Raw genomic sequence first — 22,916 nt, 5'->3', positions numbered from 1 at the left:
AGGATCCTTCCACAGCACCTTTCAAACCCATGATCATTAAGATCCTTAACTCTAACATACATAATCACTTTGCATACTGACTGACAAGCTAATAAAATCCTCTACGAATGAATGCTGCTTTCTAGAATTTACATGAAACATGTGGTATTTGTGGAAACCGAAAGATTCAATGGACTTTTAGAAAAATATGAATTTCAGATTCTTTGGGAAACACCACACTGCAATATTCAGATGAACATGCACATGACATGGTTACAAAGTGATCAAGGCATGGGATCAGATTATTTAAGAGCACCTGACATTTTGACAATAGGGAGCTAGGAAAAGGTGGTGTATTAGCTCTGTCCATTAAGGATGTCATTAGTGACAAGTTATTTTAGGTCAAAACAGCAAGATTTAGAATCAATCTGTGTAGAGATAGTGGGTGCATATAACAAGATTCTATACTTTCTCCAACAATTTACTAATTGTTGGAAACAAAAAATGCTCCAGATCTGAGTCAGGCAGCATCCATGGAGTTTGAGTAAGTTAACATTGAGTCAAGACGACTCTTCATCAGAGCTAACGAGAACTGCAGAAGCTGGAGAATCCGAGATAGCAAAGTGTGGAGCTGGATGAACACAGCAGGCCAAGCAACATCTTAGGAGCACAAAAGCTGACATTTTGGGCCTGGACCCTTCATCAGAAAAGGGGGTTTAGGCTCAAAACGTCAGCTTTTGTACTCATAAGATGCTGCTTAGCCTGCTGTGTTCATCCAGCTCCACACTTTGTTTCTCATCAGAGCTGAAATGTGGAAGTGACAGCATTTTCGCAGTAGTGGGGAGGTGGGTGGGTTGTGGCGCTGGGGGAGAAACCGTGTTGATAGTTCAGGTTATTTAATCGGAATGTGAGAATGGCAGAACAACGTGTCCAACTGCCACAATGGAAAGAAGACAGTCCCAGTGGAGTTGGGAGAGGGGAGAAAAAACATGGCGATGGAGAATGTAACAAGCAAAGCAAAAAGGGAAAGGAATGGGCTCACAATTTGAAGGCGCTGATCTCAATATTGAGCCCAGAAGGTTGTAAACTGCCTGGTTTTAAGACAAGATAGTGCTCCTCCAGTTTTTGCTGTGATCCTTTGGTGATTTGCAGCATGCCAAGGACAGGCAAGTGGGCATGCGAGCAGGACGCTATGTTAAAATGACTAGCTAGGGAAGATCCAGGTGGTTCTGTTCTTTCCAGTTCTGGTAGTTAGACACATCATGTCGCTGTCATTCGCACATTCTGATCACTTAATCTGAACTATCAACATGCTTTCTCCCCAGCACTCCAAAACCCCACACCACCTCCTGATATTGAATGAATGCTGCTCTCTCCACACTTCACTTCAACTCTAGTGAGGAGTCATCTCGACTCAAAATGTTAGCTCCCTCTTTCTTCATTGATGCTGCCTGACCTGGTGTGATCCCCAGCATTTTTTATTTTCAGTACAGATTCCAGCATGATCACTGAATCCCTACAGTGTGGAAACAGGCCTTTCGGCCCAACAAGTCCACACCAACCCTCAGACATCCCACCCAGACCCATCCCCTATAACCCACCTAATTTACACATCCCTGAACACTACAGGCAATTTATTATGGCAAATCCACCTAACCTGCACATCTTTGGGCTGTGGGAGGAAACAGGATCACCCGGAGGAAACCCACGCAGACATGGGAAGAACGTGCAAACGCCACAAAGACAGTTGCCCGAGTTCCTGGCTCTATGAGGCAGCAGTGCTAACCACTGAGCCGTCGTACTGCATCTTACAGTAATTTGCTCGTAGATTTAGTAATTGCGTTGTTTTCAAATTTCAGCCAAGTAAATTGCTCTTCAGGGCATGCTCATTTAAAATCACTGGTCCATACCATTTTGTTAATAGATTAAAAATTGCAATAGAAATAAATGTTTATCCCATTTATCAATATTTACTAACTGGCTGTACTTGTAATCATACTGCACTGGACAGAGTACTGACTGCAAAAATTCTACAATCTGACCTCAAATTAAAAATACAGCTTCCCAGAACTGAAACGCTTATAATGGAGAAAATAAATTGGCAATACATGAGTCATCTTTCGAAAAGCTACAAATATAAAGAACTTACAAACTGAAAGCAAACCTGATAAGCAATTAATTTGCTTACAATACTTAGCTCACTAACATCTGGAGTTCCATTGGAGTTCGTTTGTAAGTTATTCTTGGGAAAATTCAGCTGCAAAAATATAAAACATTATTATAGTTTCAAATATTAGCATTTGGACATCTTATTAACGAGGAACCTAGCAGCAGAGGACACCAAACCAATTAGTTCAAGCGAGTTTTGTTATTTAGGGAGATCATGGCTAATCTGTGACTTAATGCCATGTAACCACTTTTGCCCAGTACCTCGTTACAGCTTTGGTTAACAGCAATCCGTCAATCTCTGATGCAAAAGTAACAATAAATTCATGGAACGGTGTCAAACTTGAACCTATTTCATTCCTGAAAAATCTAGATCCAATCTTCAGGCTTTCTCCCTATAATTGCTTTCTAATTGCCCTATTAGTTCTTAACATAGAACTCTACAGTGTGGAAGTAGGCCATTCAGCCCACTGAGTCCACACCAACCCTCTGGGTAGCATCTCAGGCAAATCCACCCCCTACACCATCCCTATATCTCCCACCCTAGACATGATGGACAATTTAGCATGGCCAATCCACCTAACCTACATATCTTTGGACTGTGGGAGGAAAACCATGCAGGCACGGGGAGAATGTGCAAATTCCACCATAGACAGTCACTCAAGGCTAGAACTGAACCCAGGTCCCTGGTGCTGTGATGCAGCAGTGCTAATCACTGAACCAACTTGCCGCCTACTTCACTCAAATCAATTTTTAATCTACTAAATTCTAGGCAAAACAATTCTAGTTTGCACAAGCCCTGTCCATAATTTAACTCTGGAAATCTAGGTAGCATTCTGATAAATAGAGTGCTATCCTTCTAAGGCCCTAAATACAGTGTCTACAACATGAAACAATATTTCAGGTATGGCCTTGGAATGGTTCACCATTACTTCTACCCCTTGATATAACAGCCAGCATTTGTTTTTTTTTGTATTTGTCTGTGACATTTTAATGCTCTATGGACTGGACACCTAAACTGCCCTAAGTACTTCTGGTTTTCTTCAGCTACTACGAGTACTTCTGAAATTTTATGCTTCCACCAATATTGCTTATAATGTCACCTATTTTTGTGTCATCAAGAAACGTGGAAATGTAGCTCACTACCTCCCACCAACCTTGTATTGCAGTGGATAATAGGGCCCCTAAGAAACGGGAAACATAAAAAAAATTTGAGGGCGCTTGACAGAGCAGATGTTGAGATGATGTTTTCGTGGGGGAATCTTCAACTAGGGGGCACGATTACAGAATAAAGGGACGTTAATATAAAATTGGTAAAGGTATTCCTTTTCTCAAGGGGTAGCGAATGTCTAGAATTATTTACCTAGACAGTTATGGAGATTAGGTCACATGAAAGTACTTGAGAGGAGGTAGCTAGATCTTCTATTTTTTTGAAATATCATAAGTTGACTGTTACACTTACACTGAGCTGCACAAATGAGATTTTGAAGCATGCGTGCACAGGGTACAGACTTGTGGAACCAAATGGTCTATTCCAGCTCTTAAATCTCATGTTTTTATATTTCAAAACAAATCCTCGAGTACTACTAGTCATACCCTACCAATTAAGGGACAGTGCTGATTCTCCTTACTCTATCTCCTACTATTCAGCCATCTGCCAAACTTGGTCAACTATTTGCCCCTAGCTCTGAGTGTCAATTTTAGATTAACAGTCTCCAGTGGACAGTCTTTATCAAATTTCATCTGAAGTCCATACAACTAACATCCATAGGCAGTCCTTTGTTCATTACTTTACTCACCATTAAACATAAAATCATGGTTGTTCAAGTTAATTGTATTTAATACAAATGAAACATACCCACAAAAGCAAACAGCCGTAAGCAAAAACATCAGATGCAGGCACAGCGGCTTGGCCATTTCTTACTTCCGGGGCTACAAGTTCTAGTTTATCTGCCACCATCCAGGTAGCAATATTACGTTGATCCTAAGCCAAAAAAAAAACCTGATTATATTTTTAGAAAGCATTACATTTCACTTACACTACATTCCTAAAACGGCCTACACATCAAAACTACACTATTAGCTATAAAACACTTGAGACATCGAGAGATCATGGAAGTGTTGGAAAAATGCAAGTTTTATTTTAGTTCTTCGGCGATTTATTTTGTTGCTGAGATTTGAGGTTTGATGTTTGATGTTTTCAAATCTATATTGACATGGTATTCCTTACTGTTGAAATGTATACAAACCTATGTGCAGTGGCAAAAGAGGTCAAATTGATCAAGACTGAACATTTTGCCACTAGAGAACTAAAAAAGTTGGCCATTTCTCAATTTCAAGAAAATATATTTCGCCAGATGGGACATCTTTTAATGTATTCATGGGATGTGAACATCACTAGCAAGGTGCACACTTGCTCTTGATACTTAATTGCCTTTGAGTAGATGTTGGTGATCTGTTATCTTTAACTGTTGCAATCTATGGAGTGCAGGTTCACCCACACAGCTGCTAAAGCGCAAGTTCCAGAATTTTGGGTCAAAGACCGCTAATAAACAGTGTTCCGAAATTGAAAGATAGTCCACCTATTTATCATCAAAGTCATTAAATTCACAATGCTATAAAAATACAACAGATAAAATCCTGATTGTCAACACATACTTTGTCCACATACAAAAACTAAAGTGCTGCGTTAATGCAGGCAATCATGCTGGAATTTTACTGGACAGGGGCCATCCATTCCGATCACACATACTTGCCAGTTTTCAGTATTATTGATCATTGCAGATACAATCTGGCTGACAGTACACATTCTTGTCCTTTGAATGAGCTAGCTATATATTCATTCCTATATCCTTTACTAGTATAAACATTGGAGCCAAGTGTGATAGAAGGAAGTGTTTGCTATGTGCATGACATACAATCATCAGTCTCCAGTCGTATTAAGTATAGGGAATCAAGACCAAGCACTGACCCAAGGTAAATCTTGGCTGAAGTAGAGGGATAATCAGAACAGGTCCTGCCAAGACAATGTAATCTATATTCTAATATAACGCATTCTCTTCTTGTTCATGTAATTATATACTAATTTTCTAACTTCGAAATTATGATGAAAACAACCCAAGTTAACCGGACACATGGTAATTCTATAAATCTACCAAGCCAGCATAAGTGGAAAAACAAGTTTGCACAATTTCTATTCTATAATGTAGACAGGAAAATCTATTATTAAAAACATTTTCATCAGGAATTAAAGATTACTACATATACAAAGATGTGTTATACATAATATCATTCATGCTAATGAGAATTAAATAGTTTGTGATAAATGTGATAATTCCTATCAGTTAAGTAAAGGCAAATGATAGTCACTGATTTATTTAGTTGCTACAAACTAATTTTTACAAAAATTAAACTGCACATGGATTTACACTGGAGCAAGTGTTTTGAGAAGAATCGTAGCTTGAATTGATGACTTGTTTGCCGAGCTGGTAAGTTTGTTCACAAATGTTTTGTTACAGTACTGGGTAACATGTGCCTCTGGTGAAGTGTCGGTGTTCTGTCCTGCTTGCTGTGTGTGTCTTGGTTTGTTGGGGTGGGTGGCATCACCTCCAGACTTTTGTGTTAGTGGGTTGGTATATAGGGTCCAGCTCTACATGTTTGTTAATGAAATTCCGTTTTGAGTACCAGGCCTCCAGGAATTCCCGTGCGTGTGTTTGCTTGGCTTGTCCTAGGATGGCTATGTTGTCCCAGTCGAATTGGTGCCCCTCTTTGTCCAAGTGTATTGAAAATGAGCAATAGTTGGTCATGCCTCCTGGTAGCTAGTTGGCGTTCATGAATCCTGATGGCTAGTTTCCTTCCAATTTGCCCTATGTAATGTTTTTAGCAGTCCTTGCATGGTATCTTGTAAAAAAAAATTAGGTTCTGTCTGTTGTGGTGGTCGGATCCACAATTGGAGGGACACCAATGCGACTGGGATAACGGAGCCTTCAGAGGACAAGCTAAGCAATGACACACACGGGAATTCCTGGAGGCCTTTTACTCAAACTGGAATACCATTAACAAACATGTCAAACTGGACCCCATACACCACCCACTAAAAAACAAATCCTTAAGAGATGCCACCCACCCCAACAAACCAAGGCACACACACACAGCAAGCAGGACAGAACACCGAAGCTACACTGGAGGCGCATTGATCATGTTACCCTCTATGGTGACAAAACGCTTGTGAATAAACTTACCAGCTCAGCAGGTTTTACTGGGAGCCTTGAGGAGTCAACTTTACAATTTTGATTATTATTTTGTGAAAACCTGGTAATCAACCTTTGATGCCTATTCAAGTTTTTACCTCTGTATTTAACTTTCAAATTTGAAAATACAGTTAGTAATCAAGATTGTCGAACTGGAATTGAATATCAGATGACCAACAAGGATCAGGAATGAGGGCTAAAACACAAAATAAACAAGTGATAGTCCTATTTTCATCTGTGGATAGTGAAACAGAGATGAACAAGATACTTATTCAAAACCAAAGCTTGTAGAAATACATCTTTTTTATCTTTTGGGACTGGAATGTATTTATTGCCCAGGGATAGCAAGCCCCAACGAAGGGTCTAGGCATGAAATATTGACTTTCCTGCATCTCTGATACTGCCTGACGTGCTGTGTTCCTCCAGCTGTATTGACTATTCATGGCCCATCCTCAGATGCCTTTGAGAAGGTGGTAATGAGCTGCCATCTTGAACCGCTGGAGTCTGTTAGTCAACTCACAACTCCCACAGGGAGGGAATTCCAGGATTCTGATCCAACGCTAGCGAGAGAAATGAAATATATTTTTAAGTCAGTTTGGTGAGTGGGTTAGAGGGGAACTGGCAATGGTGGTGTACCCACGTATCTGCTACCCTTGTTCTTCTAAATGGAAGTAATTGTGGTTTTGGGTGCTGTCCAAGAATATTTGATTAATTTCTGCAATGTATATTACAGACAGTACACACTGCTGCTACTGAGTGTCGATGGTGGAGTGAGTGTACGTTTGTGGATGTGGTGCAAATCAAGTGGGCTGCTTTGTCCTGGATGGTGTCTTCCCAAGTATTGTTCTCAAGTATTGTTGGACTGTACCCTTCCAGGCAAGTGGGGAGTATTCAATCACACTCCTGACTTGTGGGTGGCCAGATGACTCATTTGCCACAGTATTCCCAGCTTCTGGCCTGCTCTTGTAGCCACTGTGTTCACATGGTGAGTACAGGTGAGTTTCTAGTTACTGGTAACCTTGGGTATTGATAGTGGGGGTTCAGTGACGGTAACACATATTATCATGAAGGTTATATTTTCATGAAGGGGCAGGGAAGACAGTGGGAATTACTGAGCAAAAGGAAAGGTCTGGAATAGGTTAGAGGGTGAGAGAGGTAAAATGACAAAGATGACAAGGAACAAAAGAACCGAAGAAAGAGGAGTAGGAAATTTATCATCTCAAGCCTGCTCCATGATTTATAAGATCTGTCCCAGGCCTCAACTCCTTTTTAGTGCCAACTCCTCTATATTTCAAAAGTCTACATCCTCTTTAAATATGTTCGGTGAACTAACCTTCACAACTCTCTGGGGGTAGAGATTTCCAGACCATCATTTCTTTACAAAGAAAGTCCTTCATATCACAGTTTTAAACAAGTGCTCACTTATTCTCTAACTACATTCCACCGCGCCCCCCCCCCCCACCCCGACTAGTAGATAGATCTTCTCATCATCTACCCTGTCAAGTCCCCTCGAATCTTAAGTTCAATATCGTCACTCCTCATTTTTCTAATCTGTAATAAAGGTGTAATATGGTTAGCCCTTCTTGATAAGTCAACCCCTTCACCCCCAGAATCAGCCTAGTGAATCCTTTGAGCTGCAAATACATCCTTTCATTAATATGAAGATCAAAATGCACACAGCATTCCAACTGCAGCCTCACTAACACCCTGTACAGCTGTAAGAAGACTTTTTAAAACTCCAAACCCCGCTAGCAATAAATGCCAAAATCCATTTTTCCTGGTGGCAATGGTTGTAGAGAAGAGGAGATTAAGCATTTGCCCCAATCGTGTGTGTGAATGCCAGAATAATGGACAGCTAAATGAAAGAAAAAAGGAAACTACATTAACACTAACACAAAAAATATCAAAAATGTGGTAGGGCAGAGTTCACGATCTGAAATTGTTGAACTCAAAGGTTAAACCTTAAAGGCTGTAAAGTGTCTAATTGCACGAGGTGCTGTTCCTTGGGCTGATCTTCACTGGATCACTGCAGTGAGCCCAGGTCAGAAATGTTAGGATGACAGCAAGGTGGGGAAGCCTGGAACCATGCTTACAGACTGAGCAAATATTCAAAGTGGCCACACAGACTGTGTTTAATCTCCCCACCACACAGGAGACCACAATGTGAACACACACAGTATAGAAAAGTTTATGGAAAAGATAATGTAGTCCAATCCACTGGCCAAGCTGTACAAATGCAAGGAGAAAAGTGTTTTACGATAGTAAATGGTAAAATGAAAAGTAGAGTGTGATAAGGTTCAACTGACATTAATTTGTAATTATTTTAAAATATAGCATTGCATAGACAAAGGAAAGCAATTATATAGCATCTTGCACATTCTCAAGGTTGCCTAGAGCAGTTGCAGCCAAGTACTTTGGAAGGCTAGTCACAGGTACACAATCAGCAAACACACAGGTCAAGGTCCCACAAACTGCAATGAGCTAAGAGACCAGTTAACTTTTTTTTAAATGCTGCTGTTTAAAGGATATATATTACTCCTTACTCCCTATTGTCTTTTAACACTTTCCCACAAATAGGTGTTTAAAAAGTTCTGTGGCAAAGATGTGGCCTTAGTTTAAAATCTGGATTTAACTGCAATTCGATTAACACGGCAGTGGCATTTCAGCCCCAATTACTTGCTCAAGTTATGGCTTTTCAGCCCACAAACTTTCTGACTTAGTGTTATAAGCGCACCATTGTGCTGAGGCTTTTACACATTCACATGAATCTGACATTAATCAAATATGCCTGTGCAATGCTGCTTTATGATAACGGATCTGGAAAAGGGTTAAATGAGATATCACACAAAAATGGGTCTGTGGATCACCATGCCTCCATGCCTTTTGCTAGCAATGCAGTCAGTGTTATTAACACTGTCTTGTTACACTTTAACGACTTCTGCATGCAGCTAGTGCCAACCATGCTATTGTTTAGTTGATGCAATAGCAGAAGACCCACAATCAATATGTGGTGGCTCTGCTCAAAGCGAGCCTACATCTCAAAGGGAGGTGCATTACGGCTGATCAAGTATTACCATTCATGCTGGAAGTGAATCTGCTGTAAGAAATAGTGAAGAATGATGGGGGGGGAAAAAAAGAGCAAAGAATGGCTGCATGGTTTTCAGACCCTGGAGACTTCATAAAGCAATTGGACAGTAAAAAAGATATATTGGAGAATAGAACTTCAAATCTGAATCAGGAATCTAGGACTGCGGCTCAATGGTTACTACTGCTGCCTTGCCTTACAGCACTAGGGCTGTATTCCATCTTCGGGCAACTGTGTGTGGGATTTGCACATTCTCCGTGTCTGTGTGAGTTTCCTCCGGGTGCTTTCCAACAGTCCAAAGATGCGCAGTTTAGGTGGACTGCCCGTGCAAAATTGCCCATAGAGCCCAGGGATGTGCAAGCTGGGTGTGTTAGCCATGGGAAATGCAGGATTACAGGGAGCGGGTAAGTGGGGATGTGTCTGAAAGAGATGCTCTTCAGAGGGCTATGTGGACTCAATTGATTGCATGGCCTACTTCCACACTGTAGGGATTCTATGAATGAATTCCACATTTTGACTCTGTGCCTGAACATCACTGCATTGGTGATGCTATTTTCAAAAGTAAACATTCTAACTGAGCAAAAGTTATGCTCAATGGCCAAGTATTGGGGACAAGCATCATTAGAATTCAGGAGCTGCCTACCAGGTGCCAAGAAGGTCAGATGGCAACTCAAGACAGGGACTGCCACTGCCCATTGCTCAAGAGAGAAGGCAGCTCTTTTGTGGAGATAATTTGCATTATACAATGCTAAACAACCAATATCAGAATAGCTTAACCATCAAATAAAAACATTTCTTTTGCCTTGTAGTGACCCCCAAAGGTTGACACTAACATGCTGCAGACTGGGTTTGCTGAAATCTCCAAGGATTTTGGGACTATCATTTTCAAAGCAGTGTTAAAATGTTTAAGGAGTTAAACCTGTTTTTAATTGGAAGTGAGCAGAACTGGAGCTGTGGTCATTCCTGTCACAGACATTACATCTTCAGCTTGGGCAGAAAGCAGGTATCTAGTCTGCTTCCATTCTTCTTCTTTCTCATATTCCTGCCCCTTAGCTGACCAACTAGAAGCTGGTGGAAAGAGCCACGCCTTTGTAACAACAGGGTTGTGATGCACACAACTGTCTCCAGTAAAGACTGAATTATTTTATATTTTCTTTTTGACTGTGGACTAAAATAGAAAAAGGACTGTTTTAATACTGAGAATTGCAGAAGGAATTGCTGTACTTTTGAGTTTTTAGTGAGTTGTGGTTATGCTTTTGCTTTGTAAACAATGGGGAGGAGAGATAAGAAACCACAGCACACGAACGTATGTCTGGGTGAGAATGCATGCATATCCAGAGCTGATTGGTTTGTGCAGTTGTAACCAATTGTGGATGGTGAACGCCATCAGTTTGACGACGACTCCCAGGCAGGTGAACAGCTCAGCCATTTATATTTCTCCCAGCAGTCGCTATAAGCTGTCACCTTTAAAAATTGGTAACCTAAAAGATTTCATAACTAGTGCACCAATTTCCCTGTGCATCCTGTGAAGGAGTGAAAGAACCTGGAGAAAGAGATCAAAGAGGGGGAGTTCTGGGAGGCAAAAGAAACATCTCATCAACTCTTGTAAACTGAGACTGTTCAACTGTGCTTGTCCAATTCAGCGTTTTCACCAGCCGTAGGACCAATGCTTTCTGTTTGTTCGTCTGTCCATCTGTATGCACATAGAGGGGTGGGTTTAACAGTTTCAACTAGTGGAGTTATTTATTGACAGTTCATAGTTTTGTTTACTTGTGGCTAGACTTAAATAGTCAGTTTTATTATTATTAATAAACAGAAAACCAATCAATCATTCTTTTTGCTAACCCAAGTCCACCAGGGAGGTTAATCATTAATGAATGGAGAGCCTCAGTAACCTCCCTTATACAATAGTGAGCAAATTGCAAAATGTTGCAAATATCTGCAGCTGGTAGGATTATGGACACATTTGCACAGACATTGGAAATGCAGTCTACTCCCTGAACTGATGCTGCAGTTGTGGCTGCTACAGGTTGCATAATTCTTTAAAAATATCCTTTGTGACGAGTGAGGCTTTGCAGCATCTCTACCTCTGAAGCAGAGGGTTCAGGTTCAAGTCCGGTACTTGAGTGCCACAGAACAAAACTCTGCCAAACAGCTTTGATCATCAACCTGTAAATCTTTCCAATACATCTACAGTAGGCAGCAAGAGTGAAAGTGTCTCCTGGTCAGCCGTGCTCGATGCAGGCTGAACCCCTCATCTTATAAGATCTGGTGACAGCCTGGTAACGTTATGGAGAGAAGCTAGTCATGGCAACATACAGAAACACATGCTTTGTTTGTCATCTGTGTCGCTTAATATGACGAAATCTAAGCAGGTCTATTGTGCTGCAGATAACTCTCATGTCATGCCTCACTGAGGTTCAGATAGGAGAAACACTTTTCTCTCCCCACCCACCACTCCCTCCCACCCAAAGAGCCCAATTTCACATCTTAAACTTTGCAATGCACAATGTGTTATTCTATTGGCACAATAGATCCAAGTCCTCAAGGTCAGGCAATTAAACAATATCTAGACACAGAAACGGAAGGTAAATTCTATTTTGTGTAAACAATTGCTTTTTAAACTATCAGTGAAAACAAAAATCAAACAAACGCCTCAATTCATTTTTTCATTTAGTTTTTAACTTGAGAGTTTAAAAAGTAAGTAATTAGTTATTTCCCTGTTCAACTCCCAAGTAAGTTATCTTAACATTGGCAAAAAGCCAATCCATAAATAATGCTACAGTCTAAGGGAGGGGAGGGGGTAGTCCTTCCAGCCTCATACTGAGGTTCCCAAATGTTACAATCTCAGGAGGTAGTACCTTTCAAACTACAGGCAAAAGGTACAGATGAAAATCATAAAATGTGCTCAGAAAAACAGCAGTACAAGACTATTCCTGAGAAGGAATCGGGCTTACAGCAAAACTGTTAATTATGGTCTGAAAGAACCAAACAACAGCTTGATGGTGTAATTGCAATGTAATTTCTCAAGGATTTTCTGGAAGAGATGGCAGTAAACATTTTTTTCAGAGAAAAGTAATTTGATTTTTTTCTATTAGTTTTTTTTGCCAATAGATGATCTATAACTATATAAACCATATATATATGTTGCTCTTTGACTCAAATATTGTAGTGATAAATCATGTAAAACATTAAATAACCCAGAAAATGAGGTGGTGTTAACAGAAGTGATTTAAAGTGTGATAAAGTGAGAGGGACATGGAATAAAAATTGCTAAGTTGCAGGTTGGATATCAGTCATCCAAAAAGTAATGCATTTACCAAAGAAATAACAGCACAGCCCTTTAAAAAGACCATACAAAGGGAATTTATTGATGAGTGGACACTTTCAATAAAGAGAACAATTTGGAGGAAGAGAGAAAAAGATTCAGTGGGGAGAAATGGAGAGGCCTTTTAATTTGTTTCTCCTAAACTGCTGTAATGCAGCTCAATATAAACTTAAAGCAGTGTCTCATCTTCCTCTTGGGCCCACAGTCACATTAATGTCAAGTAATTCCGAGCATAGCCATCTTCCTTATCTTCATTGTGGATTCATCTAATATCTTTAACATTATGTATTATGAAAGTCAATATGGGCACATAATCTTGACTTTTTCTGAAAATATCAATACCTAATTATGCTACTCCTACTCGATTTGATCTTTGTCGAGCACTAGATATTAAATGCTTGCGTAGTATTAACACACTATTATATTCATTAGCTGACTCTTTGCAAAATAATTACATCTGAATTTTTAAATTTATCTGTAATTTCCTTTCTTCAAAATTTCAGCCTGCACCCATTGTAAGGCGTGTCTCTCGATACTGGTGCTTTTAAAATTGAGGATTGAAATGAGAAAAAGAAGTTTTAAAACCAGGGTTCTGAACGGATGGCTGCATGTTTTGAAAAGCAGGGAACCCAACATCCACAGCTAGCATCGTAAACATCTGTTTGAACAGATAGTAACTGGAGTGGTTGCAAAAGAACAGGAGCCAAAGGACTGTGTACGGATTTAGGACAAAGTGGCAAGAAGTCGACTGGTTTATGGACTAGTGACTAGTTGTCAGAGACAAAGGCCTTTTGCCTGCCAACAACTGTGTGATTGGTTGTCAGGAAACTGAACAATTTGGAGTTGGGAACAAGTTACAGTGAAAGGATTTGATATCAACCAGTTCAGAAGGGATTTCTCAGTTCTCTGCAGTCAAAACTCACTTTAATACTGAAGAACGTCAATTAAAATTTTCTTCAGTCGTCACTGAATCTGGGACTTTTCATTGATAAATCAGAAACATTTTCCAAGTGAAGCAGCAACCCTGCGCCTCTTGCAAACCAGAGGAAGCATGCAGGAAGGGAAAAAAACAAAATCAGGAAAAAGCTCTCAAATGAGTTAGAAGCAACTCAATAGGAGTTGACAGCTGTCTTTTTAGCTTCTCCCTTCCATCCATGTGTTCCTTCCTTCCCATCTGTACATTTCTGTCTACCCGTGTGTGTATGGGGCATTTTAAATAGTACTGTTATATGCTGACAGTTTGTAATGATTCACCTGTAGCTAGAATGCAATTCCTTGCATTGAACAGAAATTCACGTTAAGTAGATAAATCTGTTGCACGGTTTGTTTCAATCTGATTCTAACAGTTAAGTCGGGGGATTTTGTACTTACTTTAAAATCTACAAATTTTTGTGACAATTGCAGGAACTGCAGGACTTAATGTCCGGTGCACTACCCCAGTGAGTTGTGACAATGTCCTGACTCATCATGATCAGTTGTAGTTAAGCATCATTTTCAGCCTACCTATAATAGCTCTGATGTAGAGTTATATCCATACTGCATTCTCTTATGTGTTAATTAATTTCCTATGAATGTTGCAACATTTTCTGTTTCGATTCACGACCAAGGACGTTCGTGCCATGCTAAAGCACAAAACAGGGTGGTATGTTGTACGGAAAATCAACAAATAAGTTTAAAAAAGAAACATGTTAAAATAGATTCGCCTATTATAAAATAACAGACAAAACAAAATTAACAGAAGCTGTGTTATATGCGGAAAAGTAAAAACCCAAGTGTGATTCACAAGTAAATACACATTTGTAGCAAATTTTGCACTATACCAAAATACTTACGGCACTCTTGGTAAAATCAAAGTCTCCCACAATTCCACGTTCACGGTTTATAGCAAATACATTGTGTGGATGCAGAGCGCCATGAACAATACTCAAGTTGTGAAGTGTCTGTAGACCAACTGCTACTCCTTGCATTACTTTACAAAACTCCTTCGAACACAAATGCAGATGAAACACATTTTAAGTAGGAAACCAGATGTTTATTGAAATTACTAGTCTGACGACGCAAGCATTGAAAATCAGCCTACTGTTTTCAAATGAAGACTGCTGGAAGGTTAGGTTTCATGCAAAAATCTAAACTCCGAAAATTATCTTAACGGGAACTCACACGCATAGCCAGATGACGTGTACAGATTGTGAAATCTTCAACATTTAAAAGAAACTGAAGATTGCCTGCATCTAGACAGACATGAAGCAGACAGCACAACTTAAAATCTAGGTGACGACAGCAATCCAAAATGATCACCTCGTGAGCATTTATTAAACTAGGTTTGAAGTCCCAGTGGAGCAAGAACTGGACATAATGAGAAGACTGTGATTATATTAGAGACCTTGTGGACAGTTTCAGGGTAACACAAGAAATAAATGGAACCCGCACAACGTTGAGCCATGCCAGAAGATTTGGGAGTTAGATGTTACCCATTAGTTATTAAGTGTGTGTGAAATTTCTTCAAGTATTTTAACTCAAGTTACTAACTCATTTACTTTGCACTTGGCACCAAGATCAGATCAATAATTAAATAAAACTCACCTCTGAGGCTAAAGGCTTGGTGGTCTGCACAGTTTTCAAACACCATCCTGGATAAAATGGTACCATAACATAAGTCACTGGTTCAGACTAGAGACAGCGAGCGAGAGATAGAATAGGAACACAATATCAGTCTACTAAAATGATCTTTACTCAGACTTAACCTTTATATCTTCGTACATTTGTTGCATTGCATTCAGTAACTATAACTCTGCAAAGTTACTACTTTATTGACACAAAATACAGATCACATCCATCAGAACATGAACAGATATCACTACACAACAGGAGAAGGATCAAGGTAATGGGCAAAGGAAAAACTGGGTGCCATGAGTATACTTGTGGGTACCAGGATGGCACAGTGGTTAGCACTGCTGCCTCACAGCACCACTATTTTGGACAATACACTTTGTGAAAAATAAAGTTCTGAATCCTGTCAGTGTACACCGGGAGCATGAGCTTGTCTTCTTCCTTTAACACATCAAAAAACTTGCTGTGCGTTTCCAGTGGTTTAGCATTCTCCTGCTGGCACTAGCAGTGACTTTGATAATGGTGCATTTCCACTCCTTGTCCCCTTCAGCCTTTGGCATGCTCAACACCATGCTCCTTCAATGCCTTCTCTCCACTGTTTAGCTCAACGAAACCAAAAATTATTTCCACTCATCGCCATGAAATTGTTACCAAGACATTTCCAAAAACTGGTTCACCTTTTAGTCCCTTCATATTTCTGCCTGGAGTTGCCAAGAATAAATCTTTTGTGTCCTCCACTTCAAAACTGAGTCCATCAATAACATTATGTATAGATATGGGGTAAAATTCCACAGAATTGTAGAAGAGAATCATAGGATCCCTACTGTGCAGATAGAGGACATTCAGCCAATTAAGTCTATACCAACTCTCCAAACAGCATCCCACCCAGAACACTCCCCCATCAATTCCCATAACCAATCCACCTAACCTGCACATCTTTGGACTGAGAGAGGAAACCCACACTGACATAGGGAGCATTCCACAAAGACCGTTGCCCAAGGCTGTTATTGAGCCTGGGTCCCTGGTGCTGTGAGGCAGCAGTGCTAACCACTGTGCCATCCTGGTACCCACAAGTATACTCATGGCACCCAGTTTTTCCTTTGCCCATTACCTTGATCCTTCTCCTGTTGTGTAGTGACAGACTGCCAGTCTGACATTGAAATACTAGTTGAATGTCTTTCTTCTAGTCAAGCAGTGGGAAATCTGAAGCCATCACCTTGAATCCCACCACAAACTTGGCAACCTCACCACTATTTCCCCTGCCATCTGGGCAATTGGTTGAGCAACAATAAGTTGCAACCTCACCATGCTCTTTGAACTCAAGCTGATTATCAGAGATGATATGGGGTCTGACAGAAAGAGTTCCGAGTTTCACCTTCGTGGCATAATGTCTCCCCCTATTTGCTGCAGAAAACATTACAAACAATTTCATTTCTTCCAGATTCAACTATTCTAATGCTTTCCTATCCAGCTTCAAACCTCCACACACTGTATACTTTAGCTCAGCCAAAGCTTTGATGTGTTTTCTATCCTCAGCAAGTTTCACGTTCCTTTTTTTTTAATGCTTGCTAAACTGCTCTGGCTTCCAGTCCCTCAATACAAACTTAAAATTATCAGTCTTGTGCTTAAATGGATTATGGCCTACCCTCATCTCTAAAACGTTCTTTAGCCGAGCAACTCCTCCAGAATGGGATTCCTCCAATTTTGCCCTCTTGTGCCACTATTTGTTCTCTCATGCCACCAGCAAATGAGTGCTTAGTAACCTAATTTATATGTGCCCTCATCTCCAGTTCCCTCTCCTTTTAAGAGGGGCTTTAAACTTACCCCTTCAACCAAAATTTTAATTACTCCATGCTTTGTCTCTGCATCCATTTTTGCTTAATTGCTGTAATTCTCACCACATGGCATCTTATCCTGCTTTAAAAGCAGCATATAAATCTTGTAGGTATTGCCTGTGTCTCTTCTAGATTAATATAGTGCTTTTCAACCCACCTTGCAAGCCAACAGGTAGAGAACAGGCAGAAGTCCAGATTCTTCCTTCAACACAGACCAAGCTTTGTGATATTGGGCAGCTCTATCTATCATTTTGGCTTCTGTAGCAGTATCTACAGAATAACCCTATTAAAGGAATAGATGTATTTTATCAAGGAAAATGAGAAAACAAAACACAAACTGCAGTCTACAGCAACACAACAGAAGTTAAAATTGTCCCCAAGCTATTTATGATAAAGTGGATCAAATGGAAGGAGCAAGTGTGGAGGAGGAAGAATACATGAATACATACTCAATAGAAAGATACTAATAAAACAACATATTTATAAATCTACTTCTAAAACTTTGCTACCTTCAAAAGGATTTTCTGGGATTTAATTTCAGAGCACACCAATGGTCGCTTGCTGCTGAGTTCTTTCATGGGTTCTGGGTCAAACAAATCCCGCTCTAGGCTGTCAGTGAGTAGGCCAGCAGATTGCTAAACATAAAGAGGGTATTACCAGAACATGTTATTTGGTGAGGGTATGGTCAAGGAAGCAGGACTTTAGAAAACCTCAAATGAAATGCTCCATTTACTTCTTTAACTTTCAAAATCATTTGCAGATTGCAACCAAAGTTACCATTATACTTTTTTAGCTGTGTTCAGTCCATAACTTTAAATTCTGTTATTTATAGTCAAAATTATTGCACTTCCAATTTCACAATAGCTTGTTACCGACAAGATATTATATGTTCAAGAAGCACCTTAAGATCGTGTTAGATTACCAAGCATATAATGGGGACTGAGGTAGCATAAAAAGCTACTCATGTGTTTCATAGAATCCCTAGTGTGGAAAGAGTCGATTTAGCCCATCGAGTGTGTACCAACCCTCCAAACAGCATCCCACCTATCCCTGTAACCCCTAATTTCTGATTGCTAACCCACCTAGCCCGTACACCCCTAGACACTACAGGGCAAGTTTAGCATGGCCAAGTCACCTAACCTACAGATCTTTGGACTGTGGGAGCTGAAATCAAATTCGGGTCCCCGGCTCTGTGAGGCAGTAGTGCTGTCCACATAGTGGCTGTGACCACACAGCGCACACAACGGTGCATTTAGTTAGGGTAGGATCAAGAGCTTATCTTAAGGTTGGTTAAACATATAACAGCTTAAAACACACAAGCTACAAACAATCCTTATGGTTTTCCAAAGCATAGACATTTGAAACCATTAATGCACATCAGTTTTCTTCATCCATTGGATTCATTTTCCCGCTTCTCAATTAAAGAGAGCTATTATACTCCTGTCGGTGTGTACCCAGCATTCTCAGAAATGGCATAATGGAAGCATGTTAGTACTACAGAAACTACTTTTGCTGTTAAGATTTGCAGCTACATTTTCTCAAAAATGAAAGACTGCAAAAATGAAAATCTGAACATTACAGTATGTACTCAAGCTAATTACCATGTAAGTCTTGATTGCTGCTTCAGGATAGAGGAGAGGAAGTTCAGGAAACCAATTATGAACTACATCACCAAGTTTTTCCTGTAAAGTGAATAGAGACACATTCACCAGAGCAACATAGCAAAATCAATACAAGCCTAAGGTGAACTTCCCCCCAAAGGGTAACCTTTAGTGCAGATGCAGAAAATGATCTTTAGCTGTTCCAAAGTAACAGTGAATATTGGTTGCTAAAGCACCAACTAGAAAACTATACCTGGATCTTGCCATCATTTCCACTTTAAGAGTAACAACAGTAGCTGAAAATAAACACCTCAATGATAACAAAAAAGTTGACTTATAGTTCTAATTTTCTGACACCTTATATAAATATGCCTGGTTTATGCTTAGTATCTCTGTATAACAAGATGGAAACAGAGTCCAGAAAAGAACTTGAATCTCACTAAGTTGTGGTGATGTCACAATATTCCACTCCAGCGTACACCATTGCACATGAATGCACCAACATTATACCTTCCGATGGACTTGCAAGTGCAATATTTCACTATGGAACCAGTGCCTTCACAGTTCCATATTAGTTTAAATTAATCAAACTCTATAACTTAACTTGCATCAAATGCATCATTTAACCTGAGCTACGTTACGGTTCAGGGCTCGTGACACTACAACAGCAGAAATTAACAGACAATTTTAAAATTTAAAAGAAAAAAGTGACATACAATATATACTGAAAGTGTGAAACAAAAATTCTTCCACAGAATATAACACAAGAACCAGGAGCAGGAATAGCACGATTCAGACCCTCGATCTCACCTTGGCTTCTACTCCACTTTCCTGCCTGCTCTTCATAAGCCTTCAATGCGTTAGTAATTTAAAAAAAAACTCTACTGTCATCTTAAATTTATTCAATGTTACAGTATACACGACTGGTTGGAGCAGTGAGTTCCACAGCTTTATGACCCTTTTAAGAGAAGGGATTACTCCTCCATTTTAAAATCTGCTACCACTAACGCTAAAATTACGAGCTCTCATTCTACAGAAATTTCCGTAAGAGGAAACATTCTTCCGACGTCGACTTTGTCAATCTCCTTCAGTATCTTTTATACCTCAATTAGATCGCCTCTCAAATTTTCTAAGCTCTAGTGAGCACAGGCCCAAACTGCTCAAACTCTACAGGACAAACCTGTCATCTCTGCAACCAACCGAGTGAATCTCCTTGAACTGCAACTGCATCCCTTACGTAAGGTGACCAAAACTGGCCCAAGATGCTTCATTTTCCAAACCCTTTGTGTTAGTTTTGGGAGCAGCATTGATGGAAACAGTCTACTAAAAGTCTTTTTTGCAAGTGTTCTTCCCTCATCAAAAATATTTCTAGATAACCCAGGGCAGCTGCTCCCTGTTGAATCTAGACCTAGGACTAGTAACCAGTGGCATTACTGGCAATTTTCTGCACCTGGTCTGGATTTCCACCTCTCGAAAGTTTTACCTCTTGGAAGAATCTACCTTCTAAAAGTCTGGTCTTAAAATTTCAACTTTGTGAGATGAATGCATGGATTGGAAAACGCTGGTGGGAGTCAGCAAGCAAGTGAACAGTAAATTTCCACATTGGATGCTTCATCAGAGCTAATGGGGGTTCTCTGCTGTTCCCAGAGATGACGACCTGCCTACAGGGCACTTCTGTTTTTGCCTGAAATTTCTAGTCTTCGCACTTCTTGGCTTTTGTTGACATTAAGCATGCCCAAATTTTTACTGTTATTAATTATCTCATCCATGACACCAAGTCTTTAGCTTGCACCATTTAAGTAAATAACAGCCATTCAAAATGTAAAGAGGCAATAATACTGCAAATACTATTTTAAAAGCAAAATCAAAATCCTTACATATTCTCTTTGCTCACGGCAGATCTCTTCATAGATGTCATCTCTAAGTCTACGTATTTCTTCCTTCATCTCCTGTATCTTTATTTGATCATAACTACCCAACTAAAGGAAAATTACATGTAAATGTTATGTAGCATTTAGAGAGGAAAATAATTAAGCATAGAATCCCCACGGTGTGGGAGCAAGCCCATTAAGTCAACCCAGACCCATCTCCCGAATCCATCCCTGAAAACCTGCATTTTCCATGGCTAACCCAGCTACCCTGCACGTCCCTGGACACGATGGGCAATTTAGCACTACCAATCCACCTAACCTCCACATCTTTGAACCATAGGGGGAAACCAGAGCACCTGGAAGAAATCCACACAGACATTGCGAGAATGTGCAAACTCTACACAGGCAGCTGCTAGGGGCTGGAATCAAATCTGGGTCCCTGGTGCTGTGAGGCAGCAGTGCTAACCACTGAGCCACTGCTCTGCCACACTAACGCTAAATTCTAATAAATGTATGCAGGGCCACGTGTTAATCTACAACATAGCATTTACCATTACTACTATTCATAAAGGATTAATTTCTTCCAGATATATCTACTACAACTCAAAAGATTTTTCCCAGATTATCCAATGACAAAACAGAAAGCAACATTTGATGTTTATAGTTGGTTTACTAACTGCCCCAAATTCTCATTTTCAAACCAAAAATTAGTTAATAAAACCTACTGGTACAATAACAAACAAGTGTGTTTTTCTCAAAAGACAGTTAATGAGGAGTAAAATTTATCCAAGCCCAGCTGTCCAAAATCCTCAACTTATACCAATGGATTTCCTGTGGTATCCTTTACAGCAGCTTGGAGGACGTCTGGCTTAATAAAAGAAGATCGACTTCACCGTTCAGTAGTCAATTTGGCCAGCAAGTAATATAAAGATCTAATTTCATTATCTTGAAATCAACTAGAATCCGAAATTCATCTAAATACAACTATTATGGCACCAGTATTCCTGATTTCATTTGAAAGCACTTTTGTATCTTGTACAGTATAGAGACTGGTTGCTTGTTTCAATCTTAATTCTTTCACATAGTGTGAACATTCCTCACAAAGCCAGCATTTGTTTCCCAACCCTGGGTGCCCTTGAACTGTGTTGCCATGATTGAGGATAGTTAAGGAGGAACCACAACATTTTGAGTCTGGAGTCACATGTAGGGGAAACCAGATAAGGATGGCACTAGCTTGGGCCTCTATTGAGATTAGCTCTACAGAACCCTCATAGCAGAAACAAATAATGTAATGCTCTTTGGAATATCCATTGATCATGAAAGGTGTCATACAAGTCTTTTTTTGGTGTATGGGCATTCAGGTGAACTTAAAGACCTAGCAGCAATTGTTGTTAGATTTGCTGTAAGTTTTGAAATCATTTGGGAACTAAATACAGTAGATGGCAGAAATCTTTCCTTCTCACAAAAGGATCGAGAATGGTAGTGCACAGATATCACAGATTTAACTGCAGGAAAAGAGAAACACAGCTATGGATGTCTAACGAAATAAAGGAGTATATCAGATTGAAAAAAAAATCAACGTACAAAAAAGCAAAGAGTAGTGGGAAACTAGTAGACTGAGAAATCTTTAAAGGCCAACAGCCACAAAAAAATTATATAGTAAGATAGATTATGACAGCAAACTAGCTCAGAATATAAAAACAGGCAGCAAAAGTTTCTATAACTATGTAAATCGTAAAAGCGAGGCGAAGGTAAACGTTGGTACTTTACAGGATGAGAAGGCCAATTTAATAACTGGGAATGAGGAAATAGCCGAGACATTAAACAGTTATGTTGTGTCGGTCTTCACAGTGGAAGACACAAATAAAATGCCAAAAACTAATGGCAAGGACGTCATAGCAGGTGAGGACCTAGAAACTATCATGGAAGCAGTACTGGGCAAGCTAATGGTGCTAAAGGTAGACAAGTCTCTTCGCCCTGATGAAATGCATCCCAGGGAACTAAAAAGAGGTGATGGGGGCAATAGCAAATGCACTTGTAATTATTACCAAAATTCATGGGACTCTGGGATGGTTCCCACAGATTAGAAAACAGCTAATGTGATGCCACTGTTTAAATAAGGAAGTAGACAAAAAGCACTTAACTACAGGCCAGTTAGCTTAACTTCGGTAGTGGCAAAAATGCTTGAATC

At 39.9% G+C, this 22,916-nt stretch overlaps 1 protein-coding gene across 1 annotated transcript in view; it reads right to left on the bottom strand.

The window, feature by feature from the left end:
• The window catches only part of LOC125466012 (serine/threonine-protein kinase 31-like), a 90,094-nt gene that overhangs the window by 4,188 nt on the left and 62,990 nt on the right, over positions 1-22,916 (bottom strand). Inside the window, exons 16-23 of the mRNA XM_059654783.1 lie at positions 20,732-20,833; positions 18,855-18,935; positions 17,763-17,888; positions 17,411-17,536; positions 15,392-15,478; positions 14,641-14,790; positions 4,004-4,129; positions 2,168-2,236 (exon numbers count right to left, since the gene is read on the bottom strand). Coding sequence (XP_059510766.1) covers positions 2,168-2,236; positions 4,004-4,129; positions 14,641-14,790; positions 15,392-15,478; positions 17,411-17,536; positions 17,763-17,888; positions 18,855-18,935; positions 20,732-20,833 — 867 coding nt within the window. The remainder of the gene's footprint in view (positions 1-2,167; positions 2,237-4,003; positions 4,130-14,640; positions 14,791-15,391; positions 15,479-17,410; positions 17,537-17,762; positions 17,889-18,854; positions 18,936-20,731; positions 20,834-22,916) is intronic.

The sequence above is a fragment of the Stegostoma tigrinum genome, chromosome 2, assembly GCF_030684315.1.
Source record: "Stegostoma tigrinum isolate sSteTig4 chromosome 2, sSteTig4.hap1, whole genome shotgun sequence".
Classification (NCBI taxonomy): Eukaryota; Metazoa; Chordata; class Chondrichthyes; order Orectolobiformes; family Stegostomatidae; genus Stegostoma; species Stegostoma tigrinum.
Note: the sequence above shows the minus strand (reverse complement) of the source record. Positions and strands in the feature narration are given on the sequence as shown.